Source organism: Sarcophilus harrisii, chromosome 1, assembly GCF_902635505.1.
Source record: "Sarcophilus harrisii chromosome 1, mSarHar1.11, whole genome shotgun sequence".
NCBI lineage: Eukaryota > Metazoa > Chordata > Mammalia > Dasyuromorphia > Dasyuridae > Sarcophilus > Sarcophilus harrisii.
The window spans coordinates 479,083,698-479,101,442 of NC_045426.1; the positions used below are offsets into that span (position 1 = coordinate 479,083,698).

At 33.5% G+C, this 17,745-nt stretch overlaps 1 protein-coding gene across 1 annotated transcript in view; it reads left to right on the forward strand.

The window, feature by feature from the left end:
- CCDC178 (coiled-coil domain containing 178) overlaps nucleotides 1-17,745 on the forward strand; it is a 610,238-nt gene that overhangs the window by 190,621 nt on the left and 401,872 nt on the right. The window contains exon 14 of the mRNA XM_031946472.1: nucleotides 2,848-3,031. Coding sequence (XP_031802332.1) covers nucleotides 2,848-3,031 — 184 coding nt within the window. The remainder of the gene's footprint in view (nucleotides 1-2,847; nucleotides 3,032-17,745) is intronic.

Here is a 17,745-nt window from a genome sequence, read left to right on the forward strand (position 1 = left end):
GAGATCTTTTTCATGATGTGATTAGTGGATTCTTTCAATGGTTTTTCCCTTCTCTTTCCAGGATATCAGGACAGTTTTCCTTGATAATTTTTTGAAAGATGCTGTCTAGATTCTTCTTTTGATTATGCCTTTCAGGGAATAAATTTATTTTGACATTATCTGTGCTGAATCTATTTTCCAGCTCAGTCATTTTTATAATGAGGTATTTTACATTTTCTTCTATTTTTTCATTCTTTTGAATCTGTTGATTTTTGAATCTCTTAGAGTCATTAGCTTCCACTACAACTTTTAAGGACTTGTTTCCTCCTCTTAGATTTTGTACTTCCTTTTCCATTTGCCCAATTCTACTTTCTAAATAGCTTTCTTTTTCTTAGATTTTGACTCTTTTTCATAATTTTCTTGAATCACTATATTTTTCCCAATTCTTTCTGCCTCTCTTATATGATTTTTAAGTTCATTTTGAGCTCTTCCTTTATTTCATTCTAGGCTTGAGATTGCTTCCCACTTTTTTTTGTTGTTGTTATTTTGCTCATAGGTGTTTTGACTTTGTTGTCCTCTTCTGAGTTTATGTCCTGGTCTTCTCTGTCACAATAATAACTTTCTATGGTCACTTTGTTTGTTTGTTTTTATCATCTTTTTTATCTTTTCCTTTTCTTTTAAATTTGAGCTCTGCTCTCAGTTAGAAGGGGTATAATCTTAGGCTTGGATATTTATCTGAGGGTAGCACTGGATGTTCCCCTGAGGCTATTGGGGGCCTCTTGTGTCTGGTGCTTCTCTGGTAAGCAGGTGGGATGCAGGGCTACTGGTACTGCTGCTTCAATAAGGCTGTTGGTGTTTACATATTCCACCACACTGGGGCTCAGGATTTCTCACTCAAGACATGTAAATTTAGAGACTCCTCTACCATAAATGTTGTGCCTGACTAGTGGTAGAACATTCTCATCTTTTATTGGTTTGTTCAGACCCAATCTCACACTCTGTACATTGATATCATTTTGGTCCTCTTCAGGACTGAAAGACAACAAACAACTAACTAATACTGTGCATTCATTTGGATTCCTAGCCCTTTCTTTTGACTAAGTAGCCAGCGTAAGACCAAGAGAGCCAGTTTAAAAACACCCCTCTGAGAGTCTAGCCTACCTTTGCTTTTGTAGATAATCTGACAACTAGAAGACTCAGATTAAAATAGAGGCAGAGTTATTTGACACAATTGCTGCTTTGCTTTTCTGTTAATAAATTTCATAGCTTCCTTATTGTGAATAGTTGCAGGACTAGGATAAATTCAGTTCAATTTAGTTCACACTATATCAGTTCAAAAAATTCAACCACCATTAAATGTTAACTATGTACAAAGCATTGGAAGATACAGAAGTGACACAGTGTTGCACTAGGAATCTGGAAGATACATACATTTAGCCTCATATATTGACTATGTGACCATAGATAAATCACTTAACTTGACTGCTTCAGTTTCCTTATCTGTAAAATTGGAATAATGATAGTGAATTCTTCTTTTGGTTACTCTGAGAATATATTGGGACGATATTTGTAAAGTACTATGCAAACCTCAAATATAAATGTTAATGTTTTATATATATATATTTATTTCATATGAGAAAACTTTTAGTCTTTATTGCTTTTTATTATAAAAAAGACTGTAATCTTTGTCCTAAAGAATTTATATTTTACTGAAGATGGAATCTACAAGTTGGTTAATATTACATACAAAATAATTTGAAGGGGAGAGAATATTAACAAGTAGGGGGACTTAGGGAAGACCTTATATTGAAATGGACCCTGAATTTCATTTCAAAGGAAATGAGGAATTCTTTGAGACAAAGATGAGGGAGAAACACATCCTAAATGTGAAAGAATACTTGTGCAAAACCCGTGAGAAATTTCATGTGCAAATATGAAATATTACCTACTTAATCTGGTGGGAAATTTTATCATTTTTATCCTGAGGGGGACTAAGGTTCCATGGAAGACTTTTGAGTATAAGGGTGACATAGTCATAGTGTGTTTTGGGAATATGAATTTGGTAGCTGTGTGAAGGATGAATTGGGCATGAAAAGATTGGAGGCAGTGAAATAAGGTATAGGTCTTTTGCATTCATCTTGGTAATAAGTGATAAAAGTCTAAATAAGATTATAAGCTGTGTAACCGGGGAGAAGGAGAGCTACATGAAGTAGAATTAATATAATTTATTAACAGATTGAATGTGGAAAGTAAGGGAGAGGAAAGAATTGAGAATAATTCCAAAATTAGAAGCCTGGGTACTTGGAAGAATAGTAATTCTGTCCACAGAAATGGAGAAGTTTTGAGGAAGGATTGCTTTAGGAAGGGAAAAAAAAGAATTCTTGCTTATACATGCTAAGTTTGGAATGTCTGCATAATGTTGTGGTGGAAATGCTGAGCAGATTGTTAGTAATGTGGGCCTGGAATTTAGGATAGTGGGCAATAAAGAGAAAGTAAGAAAGAGAACAAGAGAGAGGGAGGGTGTCAAGAGGGAGAAGGAAAGGGGAAGAGGGAGCAAAGAGAGAGATAAAGACATACAGAGACAGAGGCAGACATTAGAAACTGAGAGAGGAGGAGACAGACTGACAGAGACCAAGAGAAAGGGAAAAAGAGAATTGGGCATGTAGATTTATGTCATCTATAGGAATAGAGTATGAAAGAGTACAAGAGTGATGTATGTGGCAATTTTAGCATTACATTTTAGTAGAATACCTAGTTTTCTTGGGTTCTTTGGAAAGCCCCAGTTTCAACACTAAAAACTTGAATAATTTTGCTCAGTGAATGAAATTAAAAGTAGAATTTTTCATGTTTTTTTCATATTTTTTACAGTATAAGCAAAAAAAGAGACCATATCATGAACGTCCATGAATTAAAGATACTAAAAAGTCAATATGATGAGACATTCGAAAAATTGTTAAGAGACATTGCTCATGTGACTAATATTTACAATATAACCAAAGTGAAAACAGATGAATGGGAACAAAGATTAATGGAAGAAAGAAAAAAATTCATGGTTGTATACCTTTTATATTTTAATTAGTCTTTGGTTTTAAAAAATAATTAGCTAACTATTTCTAATTAAGTCTTGGGAGTAATACAGATGTGGTTGTGTTAAGTATAGTCTGTTGAGGAATGATTACTTAGATAAAACAAAAAGAAAAATAATAAAAGTATCAAGAAGTTCTCTTTGGTATGTTGATTCTTTATAAAGAAGTTGTTATTAATATATTTTACTCATATATCACACACATTTTCCATTGTATCTTTACTCCGCTTTCTGTATAATAAAGAAATTTTTATTTTTTAAAAAATATTTTATTTTTTCCTATTGAAGGCATAAATTTTTAACATTCATTAAAAAAAATTCAGTTCCAAATTCTCTCCCTCTTCTCCCCCTCCCCCTCCCCCTCAGGGGCCTTCTCCCCTCTGAGAAGGCAAGCAATTTTATGTAATTTATACATCAATAGTCATGCAGAGCATATTTCCAAATTAGTCATATTGTGAAAGAAAACACTGACAAAAAAAAAAACTCAAAGAAAAAAATGTCAAATTCCATTAGTTCTTTCTCTGGAGGTGAAGAGCACTTTTCATGATTCCTTTGAAATTCTCTTAGTTCATAGTATTGCTAGGAATAGTTTAATATTTCACAGTTGATTTTTTGTACAGTATTGGCATAACTATGCACAATATTCTCCTATTTTTCTCATTTCACTTTGCATCAGTTCATGTAAAACTTTACAGGTTTTTCTAAAAGTATCCTTCTCATCATTTCTTGTAGCACAATAGCATTCCATCATAATCATGTATACCACAACCAGTTCAACTATTCCCTATTTGATGGTCATCTCTTTGATTTCTCATTATTTGCCACCAAAAAAGGTGTTATGAATATTTTTGTACAGATAGATCCTGTTCTTTTGATCTCTTTAGAAAACAGAGCTAGAAGTGGTATTTATAGGACCAAAGATATATAATTTTATCGGCTTTTGGATATAGTTTTAAATTCCTTTCCAGAGTGATTGGATCACTTGACAATTTCAGCAACAGTTTATGAGTGTCCCAGTTTCTCCATATCCCTCCAAAATTGTTCATTTTCTTTTTCTGTCATAATAGCTGGTCTAATAGTTGTGAGATGGTACCTTAGAGTTATATTATTTTGTATTTCTCTAGTCAATAGTGATTTAGAGCTTTTTTTCATATGATGGCATATAGCTTTGATTTCTTCATCTGAAATATGTCTATTCAAAACATTTATGAATTGGGAAATAATCTGTGTTCTTATAAATTTAACCCCATTCTCAATATGTTAGAGAAATAAAGTCTTTAATAGAAAAACTTGCCATAAATTTTAGTTCTCCGGTTTCCTTTTAATCTTGACTACATTGGTTTTGTTTGTACAAAACTTTTTGGTTTGGGCCAGAATGCTTGTACTTAAAACAAGGATTCTTACAAGGTGGTAACTCAGTGGGATTGATAAAGACAATGGTTATCTAGTGTAGCATGGTGATTAATAGTTCTGTAGTTCAGTACATGTACTTAGTACTTAATATAGTTCCACAAGATTCACACCTATGATAATGTAATTATAATAGAGAATATAACAGCCAGCAGGGACTGAGAGAGAAATTCATTCCATCGCCCATTTTTGTGGTGGCTGGAGGCTGGAGGCTGAAGCACAAGCCTTTAGACTGAGGGAGATTCACTTCATCTCACAACACTGTGATGGGTGGCCTCCTGTACCTCCGCCATTGAAACAAAGGCAGGTCTGAAAGGCTTTCCAGAAAACTGCCCAGTCCCAGGCAAGGAGACAATAAAGACTTTATTTGGACTTTAACACCTGGCTATTCTAGTGGTGATTACTCTACTGAAACGAAGGCTGGTCCTAAGACCTCCAGAAAACCAAGGAGAACACTACACTTTTTAAATGTAATATAATCAGGATTATTCATTTTGCATTCCATAATGCTTTCCCATTTCTTTCTTGGTAAGAAAATTGATTTCTTGGAAACTCCTACTTGTAAGTTCCAGGCTAGCTCCCTAGAGGCCTCAGAATCAGCCAGAGTCAGGATAAGCAAAATTCTTGGTCTTTAGGGGGAGAAGTGAAGGGGATGGACAAAACTGCCACAAACTTTCCACCAACTTCCCTTCTCATCATCCTCCTCCAAAGTGACTCTGGCTTGTCTCACTTTACTCCCTAATCCCTCCTATGATTCTCCTAGGCAATCCCCAAGCATTGAGCTAGCATTCACTGTGAGAAAAGAAATTCCGAACATGTCAATAGAGTTGTTGTCCAAGAGGAAATTAGCCTTAAGTGCTCAGTTGTGTGATTCAAGTGCACCTATTCAGAGTTTCAGCCCTTTACACCTACTCACACTCTAGTATTAATAAGTTCATTATGATGTTATGGGGGGGGGGGGAATGATAGTACTTATTCTTTAATAATATTAATCTAGTCAATCATCTAATAGTATAAAGATAAGTAATTTATAGTATGTATAAGATTATAAATTTTATATACATTTGATAGAGATGCTGTTTGCAGACTTCATGCTTATATAATAGGAATTATTTGTGTATTAGGCATAAGACTTATTTGCATGACTACCAAAAGTACCAAAAGAACACTGAAATGAAGTTATCTTTATCCCGCTTTGCCCACATTCCATGCTGGCATGTTGGAAAGTCCTTATGCTTCTTTCCACTACCAGCAAAGTATTCTTGGGGATGTGCTTTTGTCCAATCTAAAGGATGGCTCATTCATCTCATGATCAACAGAATGCTCAACCCAAAAGGTAGGCCATCCATCTTATGACCATCTAGTCAGTGGAACTATTTCCTGCACTGCTCATCTTGTACCTTGTGACTCTAATGATACTCATATTTTAGTCTATTTATTTGTTTTATTTTTAGTAACTTGTAATCCTCTAAAAATAGAGCCCTGAAGGAAGGTGGTACTTCAGATTGAAAGAGAGGTTAGAGGCTCACTTAGGTGGAGGGGAACTGAACTCTTCTAATAAAGTGTGGTTTGGGCTTAGAGATCTGCTTCAGCTTCTCCTTTGTTCATCTGGGTGATTTTTCCTCCCACATTGGTCATAAATTCTTCCCTTATCCATATACCTGACAATAGTTATTCCATGTTCCCATAATTTGCTTATAGTATCACCCTTTATGTGTAAATCATGTACCCATTTTGACTTTATATGCTATGTATCTATATCTTATCTTACACTATATATCTATAGTGTGAGATGTTAGTCTGTACCTAGTTTGCCCAACAACTTTCTAATTTTTCTAGCAGTTTTTGTCAAAAAATGAGTTTTTTGTCCCCAAAGTTTGGATCTTTACATTTATCACATACTAGATTACCATGGTCATTTACTACTGTGTATTATGTATCTAATCTAATTCACTGAACTGCCACTTGATTCTTAGCTAATACCAGATAGTTTTAATGATTACCATTTTGTATTATTTCGAGATCTGATGTAACTAAACCACCTTTCTTAACTTAATTTTTTTCATTGATTCTTTTGATATTCTTAGCTTTTTATTCTCTGAGATGAATTTTGTTGTTCTTTTTTCTAGCTTTATAAAACAAATTTTTGGATATTTTGTATAAGACTGAATAAATAAATTTTAAGTAGAATTGACAATTCTATTATATAGGCTTGGCCTACCAACAAGTGATTAATATTTTTTTATTTGTTTGGATCTGACTTCCAGTGCCAACAAATAATCTTTTGTAATCTCCTTCTGACTAGTTGTCTAACTCCCTTACCTTCTGTAGGCTGGGAGCTCAGGAAACAGCTGGGGCTGCATATTTAATTGCTTAGGTCGACTAATGGCTTGCTAGGCATGGCTTGTACTGTGACCTGCACTGTATTGCATTCTTTTCTTACCCCCATGAGACAGACCTTTCCTGCCAACCTTCCAAGATGTCTTTGCCTGGAAAATTTCTTTACTCCATTCTTTCATTGGTTTTGCAATTCCAGAATTTATTTGGAGGCTTATGTTAATATTTTTCAGAGGTGATTTTGACTGAGCTCAGACAAATTCCTGGCTCTAGTCTGTCATCTAGACTCCATCTCTACAAAGAATTTTTTTAAAGAAAAAAAGAAAAAAATTGGCAAAACCTGTAAATATATCAAATCAGTTTGATGATATATGCAATGTTTCACTTCCATGAAATGCAGTATTTAGAAAGGAAGAGGCAAAGATGTTTTCTTATAGTTTTTCTTTAGGTTCAATTTTGAGCTTTTAAGTTTTGATTTTTATATATTTTTTCCAATTACATGAAAAATAATTTTTAACATTTTTTAAGTTCCAAATTCTCTCCTTCACTCCCTCTTCTGCACCCTTATTGAGGACATAAACAACTTATTTAGATTATACATGTGAATTCATATAAAATATAGTCTTCTAAATTTTGAAACATTAAATTTTGATTCTTTTTTGATTGCCGTCTTTTCTTATATAGCTATCATTGTGTTTATTGTTTTCCTGGATCTGTTTACTTTACTTTGCCTTAGTCATGTAAGATTTTTTTCCTAAATCTCAATATTCATCATTTTCTTAGAGCCCAATAGCATTCCATTACATGTACTATAATTTATTTAGCCATTCCATGCTTGATAGGCATCTACTTATTTCCAGTTCTTTGTTATAACCAAAAGAGCTGCCATAAAGATTTTGCTGTATATCAGGTCATTTTTTCTTTTCATCAATCATTTTCTGGTGGTATATGAATAACTTTGTAATCTCTGGGTCAAAAAGGTATGGGCATTCTAGTGATTTTATTTATATAATTCTGAATTGTTTTCTAATGTCTAATATAAACCTTTTCACAAGTAAATATATTTGGGTTGTCGTCAAACTGAAACTTATTGAAGAACTTAACTTTAAAATGCCAAGATCTCCCATTTACTCCAGGGCCATCTTCAGTCTTGCCGCTGGACCCAGACAGCTCTGAAGAGAAAAGTGAGGGAGGTGACCTCGCTCAGCCCTCCCTCCCTCAAATCCAATTCCCTTGTATGTCATGGCATTACCTTCCTGATGTCATAAAAAACAAACAACAACCTCTGTGAGTAGAGAAGGCCTGGAATTGGTCAGTTAGAAGATACTTTTCCCTTCCTTCTTCTACCTCCCTACTCTCTTCTTTTCTCCAGCCCTAAAATCTATCTTTAAAATTAGTTTTATCCTATATTCATTGAGACCTAGATATTAAAATTTCATTTTCTTTATAAGATATTTTCCTTATGCTTTGCTATTTTGCTTTTTTCTAGGTTGCTCATCTTTAAAAATATTGTTTATCTTAACCAATAATGATAATACATGGTGACCTTATTTAAATTATACCTGAGGTTTTAATTTTAAATAATATCCTGACTTGCCACCTGGAAGTTGATGACCAGGAATCAAAAGTTCCTCTTTTAGGAATATTAAGGAAGAAGAACTTAATTCAGCAAGATGGTAGCCAATGAGAAGTCCTTGCATAAACAAACAGGAGACACGGTATTAGCTGGTGGCAGTGGCATTGGATTGTCATGTTTGAAATTGAACAAAAGGATACACTGTAGCCATTCTACGAGCAAGATAACATTTATCAACAGGGACATCTTGCCTGCCAATAAATGAGCCCATACTTTGCCTCCATTTATGTCAAAATACTCTGAGCAAAAGAACAGCTGTTCTAATAACACATTATAAATTTTTTTCAGAAATTAATGTCTCTATCCCAGTAGGAGGCATTCTGGGCAAATGACAAGCTTCTTATGGTTATTATAGAATAGAGTAACTTTTGCTTTCCTTATTCCACTTCTCCATGGGTGACCATTCCACATTCCTAGAAGTTATTTCTTATACCTTTCTGTCTCTTGGAATCCCTAGCCTCCTTTATATCAGTTCAGGTATCATCTTGAAAGGAGACATTTCCTGTTGTTTTTGCCTCTTCAAAATGACTTTGTAATTATGTTTTTTATATACTTAAATTCATCCATGATGTTTTCTTTCTCTTCCCCCTCATTGTCTCCTTTGAGGAGATAGACTAAATCACTTTTGGTTTTGATATCCTTAGTACTTAGTAAGTATTTAGTAATTGATTAATTAATAAACAAATGAGTCCCTTTAGTTAAATCTTAAGTAAGTTAACACCTTTTCACTATTAAGACAATATATTATATCTTGTGTTAAGCTCATAGAAATAGAATGAACCCTTATCAATATCTTGACATAACTTCTCAATTGGTAAATCTAAGTCCCATGTGTCTGTTTATACCCTTTGCTCATTTATCAATTGGAGAATGGCTTGATTTCTAATAAATTTGAGTCAATTCTCTATATAATTTGAAATGAGGCCTTTATCAGAACCTTTGAATGTAAAAATGTTTCCCAGTTTATTGCTTCCTTTCTAACCTTATCTGTAGTTTGTTTGTACAAAAACATTTTAATTTAATATAATCAAAATTTTCTATTTTGTGATCAGTAATGATCTATAGTTCTTCTTTGGTCACAATTTCTTTCCTCTTCCACAGATCTGAGAGGTAAACTATCCTATGTTCTTCTAATTTATTTATAATCTCATTGTTTATGTCTATATCATGAACCCATTTTGACCATATTTTGGTATACAGTGTGGACCATAACATAGCCTTCTCACTGTCTCGGTTGTTAGTTGCTTGCATTTTGTTTTCTTTCTCAGTTTTTCTTCCTTCTTGATCTGATTTTTTCTTGTGCAGCAAGATAACTGTATAAATATGTATACATATATTGGATTTAACATGTATTGAACTACCTGCCATCTAGTGGGAAGAAAAGGAAACTTTGGAACAAAAGGTTTTTCAAGGGTCAGTGTTGAAAAAATTACCCATGTATGTATTCTGTAAATAAAAAGCTTTAATTAAAAAAATCTGATGTCAGATAAGAAGGGAAGCAATAAACTGGGAACAGACAATTTTCAGATGAAGAAATTGAAACTATTTCTAGTCATATAAAAAGATGCTTCAAATCATTATTGATCAGAAAAATGCAAATTAAGACAATTCTGAGATACCACTACACATCTCTCAGATTGGCTAAAATGACAGGAAAAGATAATGACAAAAGTTGGAGGAGTTGTGGGAAAACTGGGACACTAATACATTATTGGTGAAATTGTGAATGAATCCAACCATTCTGGCAGGCATTTTTGGAACCATGCTCAAAAAGTTATCAAACTGTGATCCAGCAGTGTTACTATTGGGCTTATATCCCAAAGAGTTCCTACAAAAAGGGAAAGGAACCTGGATGTGCCAAAATGTTTGTGGCAGCCCTTTTGAAGTAGTTAGAAAGTGGAAATTGAATGGATGCCCATCAATTGGAGAATGGCTAAATAAATTGTGATATATGGATGTTATGGAATATAATTGTTCTGTAAGAAATGACTAGCAGGATGATTTCAGAGAGGCTTTGAGAGACGTACATGAACTGATGCTAAGTGAAATAAGCAAAACCAGGAGATCATTATACATGGCAAAACCAAGATTATACGATGATCACCTCTAATGGATATGGCTCTCTTCATCAATGAGATGATTCAAACAAGTTCCAATTGTTTAGTAATGAAGAGAATCAACTATACTCAGAGAGAGAACTATGGAAAATGAGTGTGAACCACAATATAGCATTTCTACTCTTTCTGTTATTGTTACGTTACATCCTTGTTTTCCTTCTCAGATTTTTTTCTTTCTTTCTAGATCCGATTTTTCTTGTATAGCAAGTTAACTATATAATATGTATACATATATTGGATTTAACATATTCTTGAACATATTTAACATGCATTGGACTATTTGCTATCTAGGGGAGGGGATGTGCGAAAGGAGAGGAAAAGTTGAAACAGAAAGTTTTGCAAGGGTCATTGTTGAAAAATTGCCCATGCATATGTTTTGTAAATAAAAAGCCTTTTTAAAAAACTTTTTTTCCTATTTTTTCATTTTTTTTGTTTTTTCTTGACTGATTCTTGATGTCTCATGGAATCATTCATTCCCATTTGTTCAGTTCTGATTTTTAATGAATTATTTTCTTCATTTACTTTTTTTCTACCTCTTTTTGTATTTGTCCAATTGAGTTTTAAAATGAATTGTTTTGTTCTATGGAATTTTTTTTCTTTTTCACAAGTTTTTTTTTTTTTTGTTTTGTTTTGTTTTTGTTTGTTTTTTTGAGGAGTTATTTTCTTTTTCCAATTCACAAATTTATTTTCCTGGGAGTTCTTTTACCTTTTCCAATTCACAAATTCTCTTTTCCTGGGAGTTCTTTACCTTTTCCAATTCACAAATTCTGTTTTCCTGGGAGTATGTTACCTTTTCCATTTCACATACTGTTTTTCAGGGATTGTTTTCTTTTCTTTTCCAAACACTCTTGCAAAGTTTTCCTTTCCTTTTCCCATTTTTCTTCTAGCTCTCTTTTTAGATCCTTTTAAATTTCTTCTAGGAGGGCCTTGTGTGGTAGGGACCAGGTTATATCAAACTTTGGAGTTTCATCTAGAGATAATCTGCTTTTAGTCCCCTCAGGGTTTGAAATCTGTTCTTCTCTTTCACCATAGAAGTTGTCTACAGTTAGAGCTCCCTTTACCTTTTTACTCACTTCAAAAAAAAAGTTGAGATCTGCTTTTAGGGAAAAGAAGTTCCAAGCTTCCTCTACAGATACTTGGAAGTAGCAGAGGAGCGGCAATGGCTGGGCCGGGATAACTCTGACTCAATCCTGGTGTTGGGTGGGTGTGGCCAGGTCCAGTGAGATTCTGGAACTTTGGGTTACACTTTTTACCTTTTGCATTTGTGTTGGATGTTTTATAACTTCTCTGATGCTCTACTGGCTTGCAACCAGGTCAGAGTAGCCAACACTGTGGTAGAATCTTCCCCATAGATTCTCCACCTTGTGGAGTCCACACCTCACCCTGCTCAGCATGTGCTGGCCTTTATGCTCTGCCTCCCTGCCTGCACCTGGCCACCTCCTCGTCTGGCAATCTTTGAAATTATCTTCTGCTGGTAATTTGCTGCACTCCCAAAATTTTTGGATTCTTACCAGTCCAGTCCTGTTTCAGAGGCTGAATTTCATAATTAGTGTGAGGATAGTAAGAGGGCTCAGAAACAAATGTATGTCCTCTCAGCCATCTTGGATCTGCCTCTAGTTGTTTTTTGGTTACAAATTCCATACAAATTCCTTACTCCTCCACAGATATGAGTGGTAAACTATCCTATGTTCTTCTAATTTGTTTATAGTATCATTCTTTATGTCTAGATCACAAACTCTTTTGACCTTATCTTGATATAAGGTGTTATGTGTGGGTCTATGCCTAATTTCTGCCATAATAATTTCCAATTTTCCCAGCAGTTTTTGTCAAAAAGCAAATTCTTATCTCAAAAGCTGGAGTCTTTGGGTTTGTCAAACACTATTTTGTTATAGTCATTGACTATTTTGTTCTGTGAAAACTAAAGCACTTCCAGTGACCAACTAGTCTATTTCTTAGCAAGTAGTAAATGGTTTTGTTGATTGCTACTTTATAATATAGTTTTAGATCAGTTACAGCTAGGCAATCTTCATTTGTTTTTTTTTTTTTTTTCTTAGTTCCCTTGAATTCTTGACTTTTTGTTCTTCCAGATTAATTTTGTTGTTATTTTTTCTAGGTCAGTTAAATATTTTTTGGGAGCTTATTTGGTATAACACTAAATAAATAGATTAGTTTAGGTAGCATTATCGTCTTTATTATATTCCCTTGGCCTATGCAAGAGCACTTAATATTTTTCCAGTTGTTTAGATCTGGCTTTATTTGTGTGGAAAGTGTTTTGTAGTTTTGCTCATATAGTTCTTAACTTTTCCTTGGCAGATAGATTCCAAATATTTTTTACTCTTGACAGTTGTTTTAAATGGAATTTCTCTGTGTATCTCCTGCTGTTGGATTTTGTTAGTGATGTTTAAGAATTCTGATGATTTATGTGGACTTATTTTGTATCCTGCAACTTTGCTAAAGTTGTGGATTACTTATAATAGTTTTTTTAGTTGATTCTCTAGGGTTCTCTAAGCATACCATCATATCATCTGCAAAGAGTGATAATTTGGTTTCCTCATTACCTATTCTAATTCCTTTAATCTCTTTTTTTTCTCTTATTGTCAAAGCTAGCATTTATATTACAATATTGAATAGTAATGGTGATAGTGGGCAACCTTGTTTCATTCCTGGTCTTATTGGGAATGGTTCTAGTTTATCTCCATTACATATGATGCTTACTGATGATTTTAAATAGATGCTACTGACTGTTTTAAAGAAGGACCCTTTATTTCTATTCTCCTAATTTTTTTTTTTAAATAGGAATGAGTGTTGGATTTTATCAAATGCTTTTGCTGCATCTATTGAGATGATCATATGTTTCTTGTTAATTTGATTATTGCCATAGTCAATTATGCTAATAGTTTTCCTAATATTGAACCAGGCCTTAATTTTTGGTATAGATCCTTCTTGGTCATGGTGTATTATCCTAGGGATGATTTTCTGTTATCTCTTTGCTAATATTTTATATAAGATTTTTCTATCAATATTCATTAGGGAGATTGGTCTATAATTTTCTTTCTCTGTTTTCGTACTACCTGGTTTACTTTTCAGTACTATGTCAGTGTCATAAAACGAATTTGGTAGGAGTCCTTCATTCCCTATTTTTTCAAATAATTTATATAGTATTGGATTTAACTATTCTTTAAATGTTTGGTAGAATTCACATGTAAATCCATCTGGTCCTGGGGATTTTTTCTTGGGGAATTGATTAATAGCTTGTTCTATTTCTTTTTCTAAAATGTGACTATTTAAGCAATTTACTTACTCCTCTTTTAATTTAGGCAATCTAATATTTTTGGATATGGATAAATGGATAAATTTCACTTAGGATGTCAAATTTATTGCCATAAAGCTGGATGAAGTAACTCCTAATTATTGCTCTAGTTTCATCTTCATTGGTGTTGTTTTCCCTTTTCATTTTTGAGACTAACAATTTGGTTTTCCTCTTTCCTTTTTCAAATCAAATTAATTAAAGGTTTATCTATTTTGTTGTTTTTTTCTTCATAAAACCAACTCTTAGTTTTATTTATTCAATAAGTTTTTTTAGTTTCAGTTTTATTGATTTCTCCTTTTATTTTTAGAATTGCAGGTTTCCTATTTGATTGGGGTTTTTTAATTTGTTCTTTTTTTAAACTTTTTTTAGTTGCAAATCCAATTCATTAATCTTCTCTTTCTCTATTTTATTCAAGTAAGCATCTAGAGATATAAGATTTCCCCTTATTCCACTTTGGCTGCATCCCACAATTTTTGTTATGTTGTCTCTATTGTCATTCTCTTGGATGAAATCATTGTGTTTATGATTTTCTGTTTCACACATTCATTCTTTAGGATGAGATTATTTAGATTCCAATTACTTTTTGGTCTACTTTCCCCTGGCATTTTATTGCATTAAATTGTTATTGCATCTTAATCTGAAAAGAATGCATTTACTATTTCTGCCTTTCTTCATTTGATTTTGAGGTTTTTATGTCCTAATATATAGTCACTTTTTATATAGCTTCCATGAACTGCCAAAAAGAAAGTGTATTCCTTTCTATCTCTATTCAATTTTCTCCAAAGATCTATCATATCTAACTTTTCTAGTATACTATTTACATCTTTGACTTCTTTCTTATTTATTTTGTGGTTTAATTTATCTAGTTCTGAGAGAGTAAGGTTGACGTCTCCCACCATTGTCATAGTTTTGCTGCCTGTTTCTTCTTGCAGCTCTCTTAACTTCACCTTTAGGAATTTAGATGCTATACCACTTGGTACATATATGTTTAATATTGATATTGCTTCATTATATATGGTACCCTTTAGCAAAATATAGTTTCCTTCCTTATCTCTTTTAATTAGGTCAATTTTTGCTTTTGCTTGATCTGAGATCAGTATGGCTACTACTGCTTTTTTTTTTTTTTTTTTTTTAATTTCACCTGAAGCATAATAGATTCTGCTCCACCCTTTTATCCTTACTCTATGTATTGCTCTGCTTTAAATGTGTTTCTTGTAAATGACATATTGTAGGATTCTGGCTTGAGTTCAGCCCAATCATATTTACAGTTAATACTATTAATTATGTGTTTTCTGCCACTTATCATCCCAAATTATACTTTTCTCTTTCCTTTTCCCCTTTGCCTCCTCTCCAGTATTTTATTTATGAGCACTTCTTGCCTCAAGCAGTCATCCTGCTTTAGAGACCCTCCCTATTTCTTATAGCTTTTCTCTTCTATTTCTGTTTTCCCTTCTATTTAGCTTACCCCTTCCCTTTCCTTCTTTCCCCTCCTTCTTTTCTATAAGATGAGATAAATTTTTATGTGAAAACAAATATATCTAATATTCTCTCTTTGAGCCAAATCTGATGAAAGTAAGATTCACACTTTATTCATCACCCTTCCTTCTTTTCCTCAGTTATAATAGGTTTTTCTTTGCCTCTTTGTAAGATGTAATTTCCCTCATTTTACCTCCACTTCCCCTTTTTTTCTAGTACAATCTTCTTTCTACTCCTAGTTCCTTTTTTATATTATAACAGTAAAATCAGATTACACATGTACTCTCTATGTATACCCATAACAGAAATACAGTTCTCAAGAGTTTTTTTTTTTCTTTTTACCTTTTTATGTTTTTCTTGAGTTCTATATTTGGAGGTCACTTTTTTTGTTTAGCTTTGATCTTTTTATCAGAAATAAATGGAATTCACCAGTTTCATTGAATGACCATCTTATTCCTTGAAAGAAAATGATCAGTTTAGCAGGGTAATTTATTCTTGGTTTCATTCCAAGTTCCTTTGCCTTTCAGAATATCGGATTCTAGGTCCTTTGATCCTTTAAAGTGAAAGCGGCTAGGTCCTGAGAAATCCTTATTGTGGCTCCTTGGTATTTGATTTTTTTTTTCTGGCTGCTCATAATATTTTTTCCTCGGTCTGATAGTTATGAAATTTAGCTATGATATTCCTTGGAATTTTAATTTTGCAGTCTCTTTCAGGAAGTGTGTGTGAATTCTTTCAGTAGTTATTTTATCTTGTGATTCTATGACATCTGGGCAGTTTTCTTTGATGCTTTCCTGAAAACAGTGTCTAGGCTCTTTTTTCATTATGGTTTTTAGGTAGTCCAATAATCCTTAGATTGTATCTTCTTGATCTATTTTTCAAGTCAATTGTTTTCTCAGTTAGGTATTTTACATTTAAAAAAAATTTTTTTCACTATTTTGGTTTTGCTTGACTGACTCTTGTTGTCTTATTGAGTCATTCTTTTTCATTTATTCAGTTCTGAATTTTAGTGAATTTTTTTCATTTACTTTTTTTTACTTCTTTTTGTATTTTCCCAATTGAATTTTTAAATGAGTTGTTTTGTTCTATGGAATTTTTTCCATTTCACAGATTCTGTTTTTTAAGGAGTTATTTTCTTTTTCTGTTTCACAAATTCTGTTTTTCTGGGACTTGTTTTCTTTTTCCATTTTATCAAATCTCTTTTAAAGTGTTATAAACCTTTTGCAAACCCTCTTGCAAAGTTTTCATTTTCTTTCCCCATTTTTCTTATATCTCTCTTTTAAGATCACTTTTAATTTCTTCTAGGAGAGCCTTGTGTCATGGGTACCAGGTTATATAACCGTTTGGGGCTTCATCTGGGGAAGATCTGCTTTAACTCCTCAGTGTTTGAAATCTGTTCTTCTCTTTCACCACAAATGCTGTCTATGGTCAGAATTCTCTTTACTTATTTATTTATTTTAAGTTAAGGTCTGTTTTTAGGGTTGAGGAGCTTTCCCAAGTGTCTATACAAGGCTTAGCTAGGTCTATGCTGTCTTACTTCTAGTGCAGCGTGGGAATGACCACATCCCATGAGATTCTGGCATTTCAGCGTTCAATATTACCTTTTGTGTTTGTGTTGATAACTTCTCTGCTGATCTACTGGCTTGCAACCAGGGCAGAGTAGCCAACACTGCTGTGGATTCTTTCCCTTAGATTCTCTGCCACATGGATTCTATACCTCCCTGCAGAGTCTGCATGACTGACAAAGTCTGTACTGCCATGGGGCTCTGCACTGTCTGCACTGGCATCTGTGCTTAGTACCTTGTGCTTGCCTGCCTCTCTCCATTCCCAATTAAAACAGATCTTTTCTGGTGATCTTCAAAATTATTTTCTGCTGGCAATTCATTACACTACCAATATTTGTGGGTTCTGCTGGTTCATAATTATTGCAAGGGTTATGGGAGAAGGTCAGAAAGAAACGTGTGTTCTGTCTGCCATTTTGGCTCCACCCCCAGAAATTGTATGACATAACTCTTAACCACACAATACCACTACTAGATCTATATTCCAAAGACATCATAGAAAAAAAATGGACATATATGTACAAAACATTTTTAATACTCTTTTTGCATTAACAAAGATTTGGAAATTGAAGGAATATGTATCAGTTGGGGAATGGCTAAACAAATTGTGGCATATGATGATGGAATAATGTTATATTATGGGACATGATGAGGGGAGTGCTAAAAACATGAAAATATAGTGAGAACTGTATGAACTGATGCAAAGTGAAGTGAGAAGAACCAGGAGATCAACTGTGCAGAGTTGTAATGATGATCAATGGTGAAAGACTGGGCTATTTTATTCAATACAATGATATGAGAAAATTCCAAAGGACTCATCATGAAAAAAAAGCGCT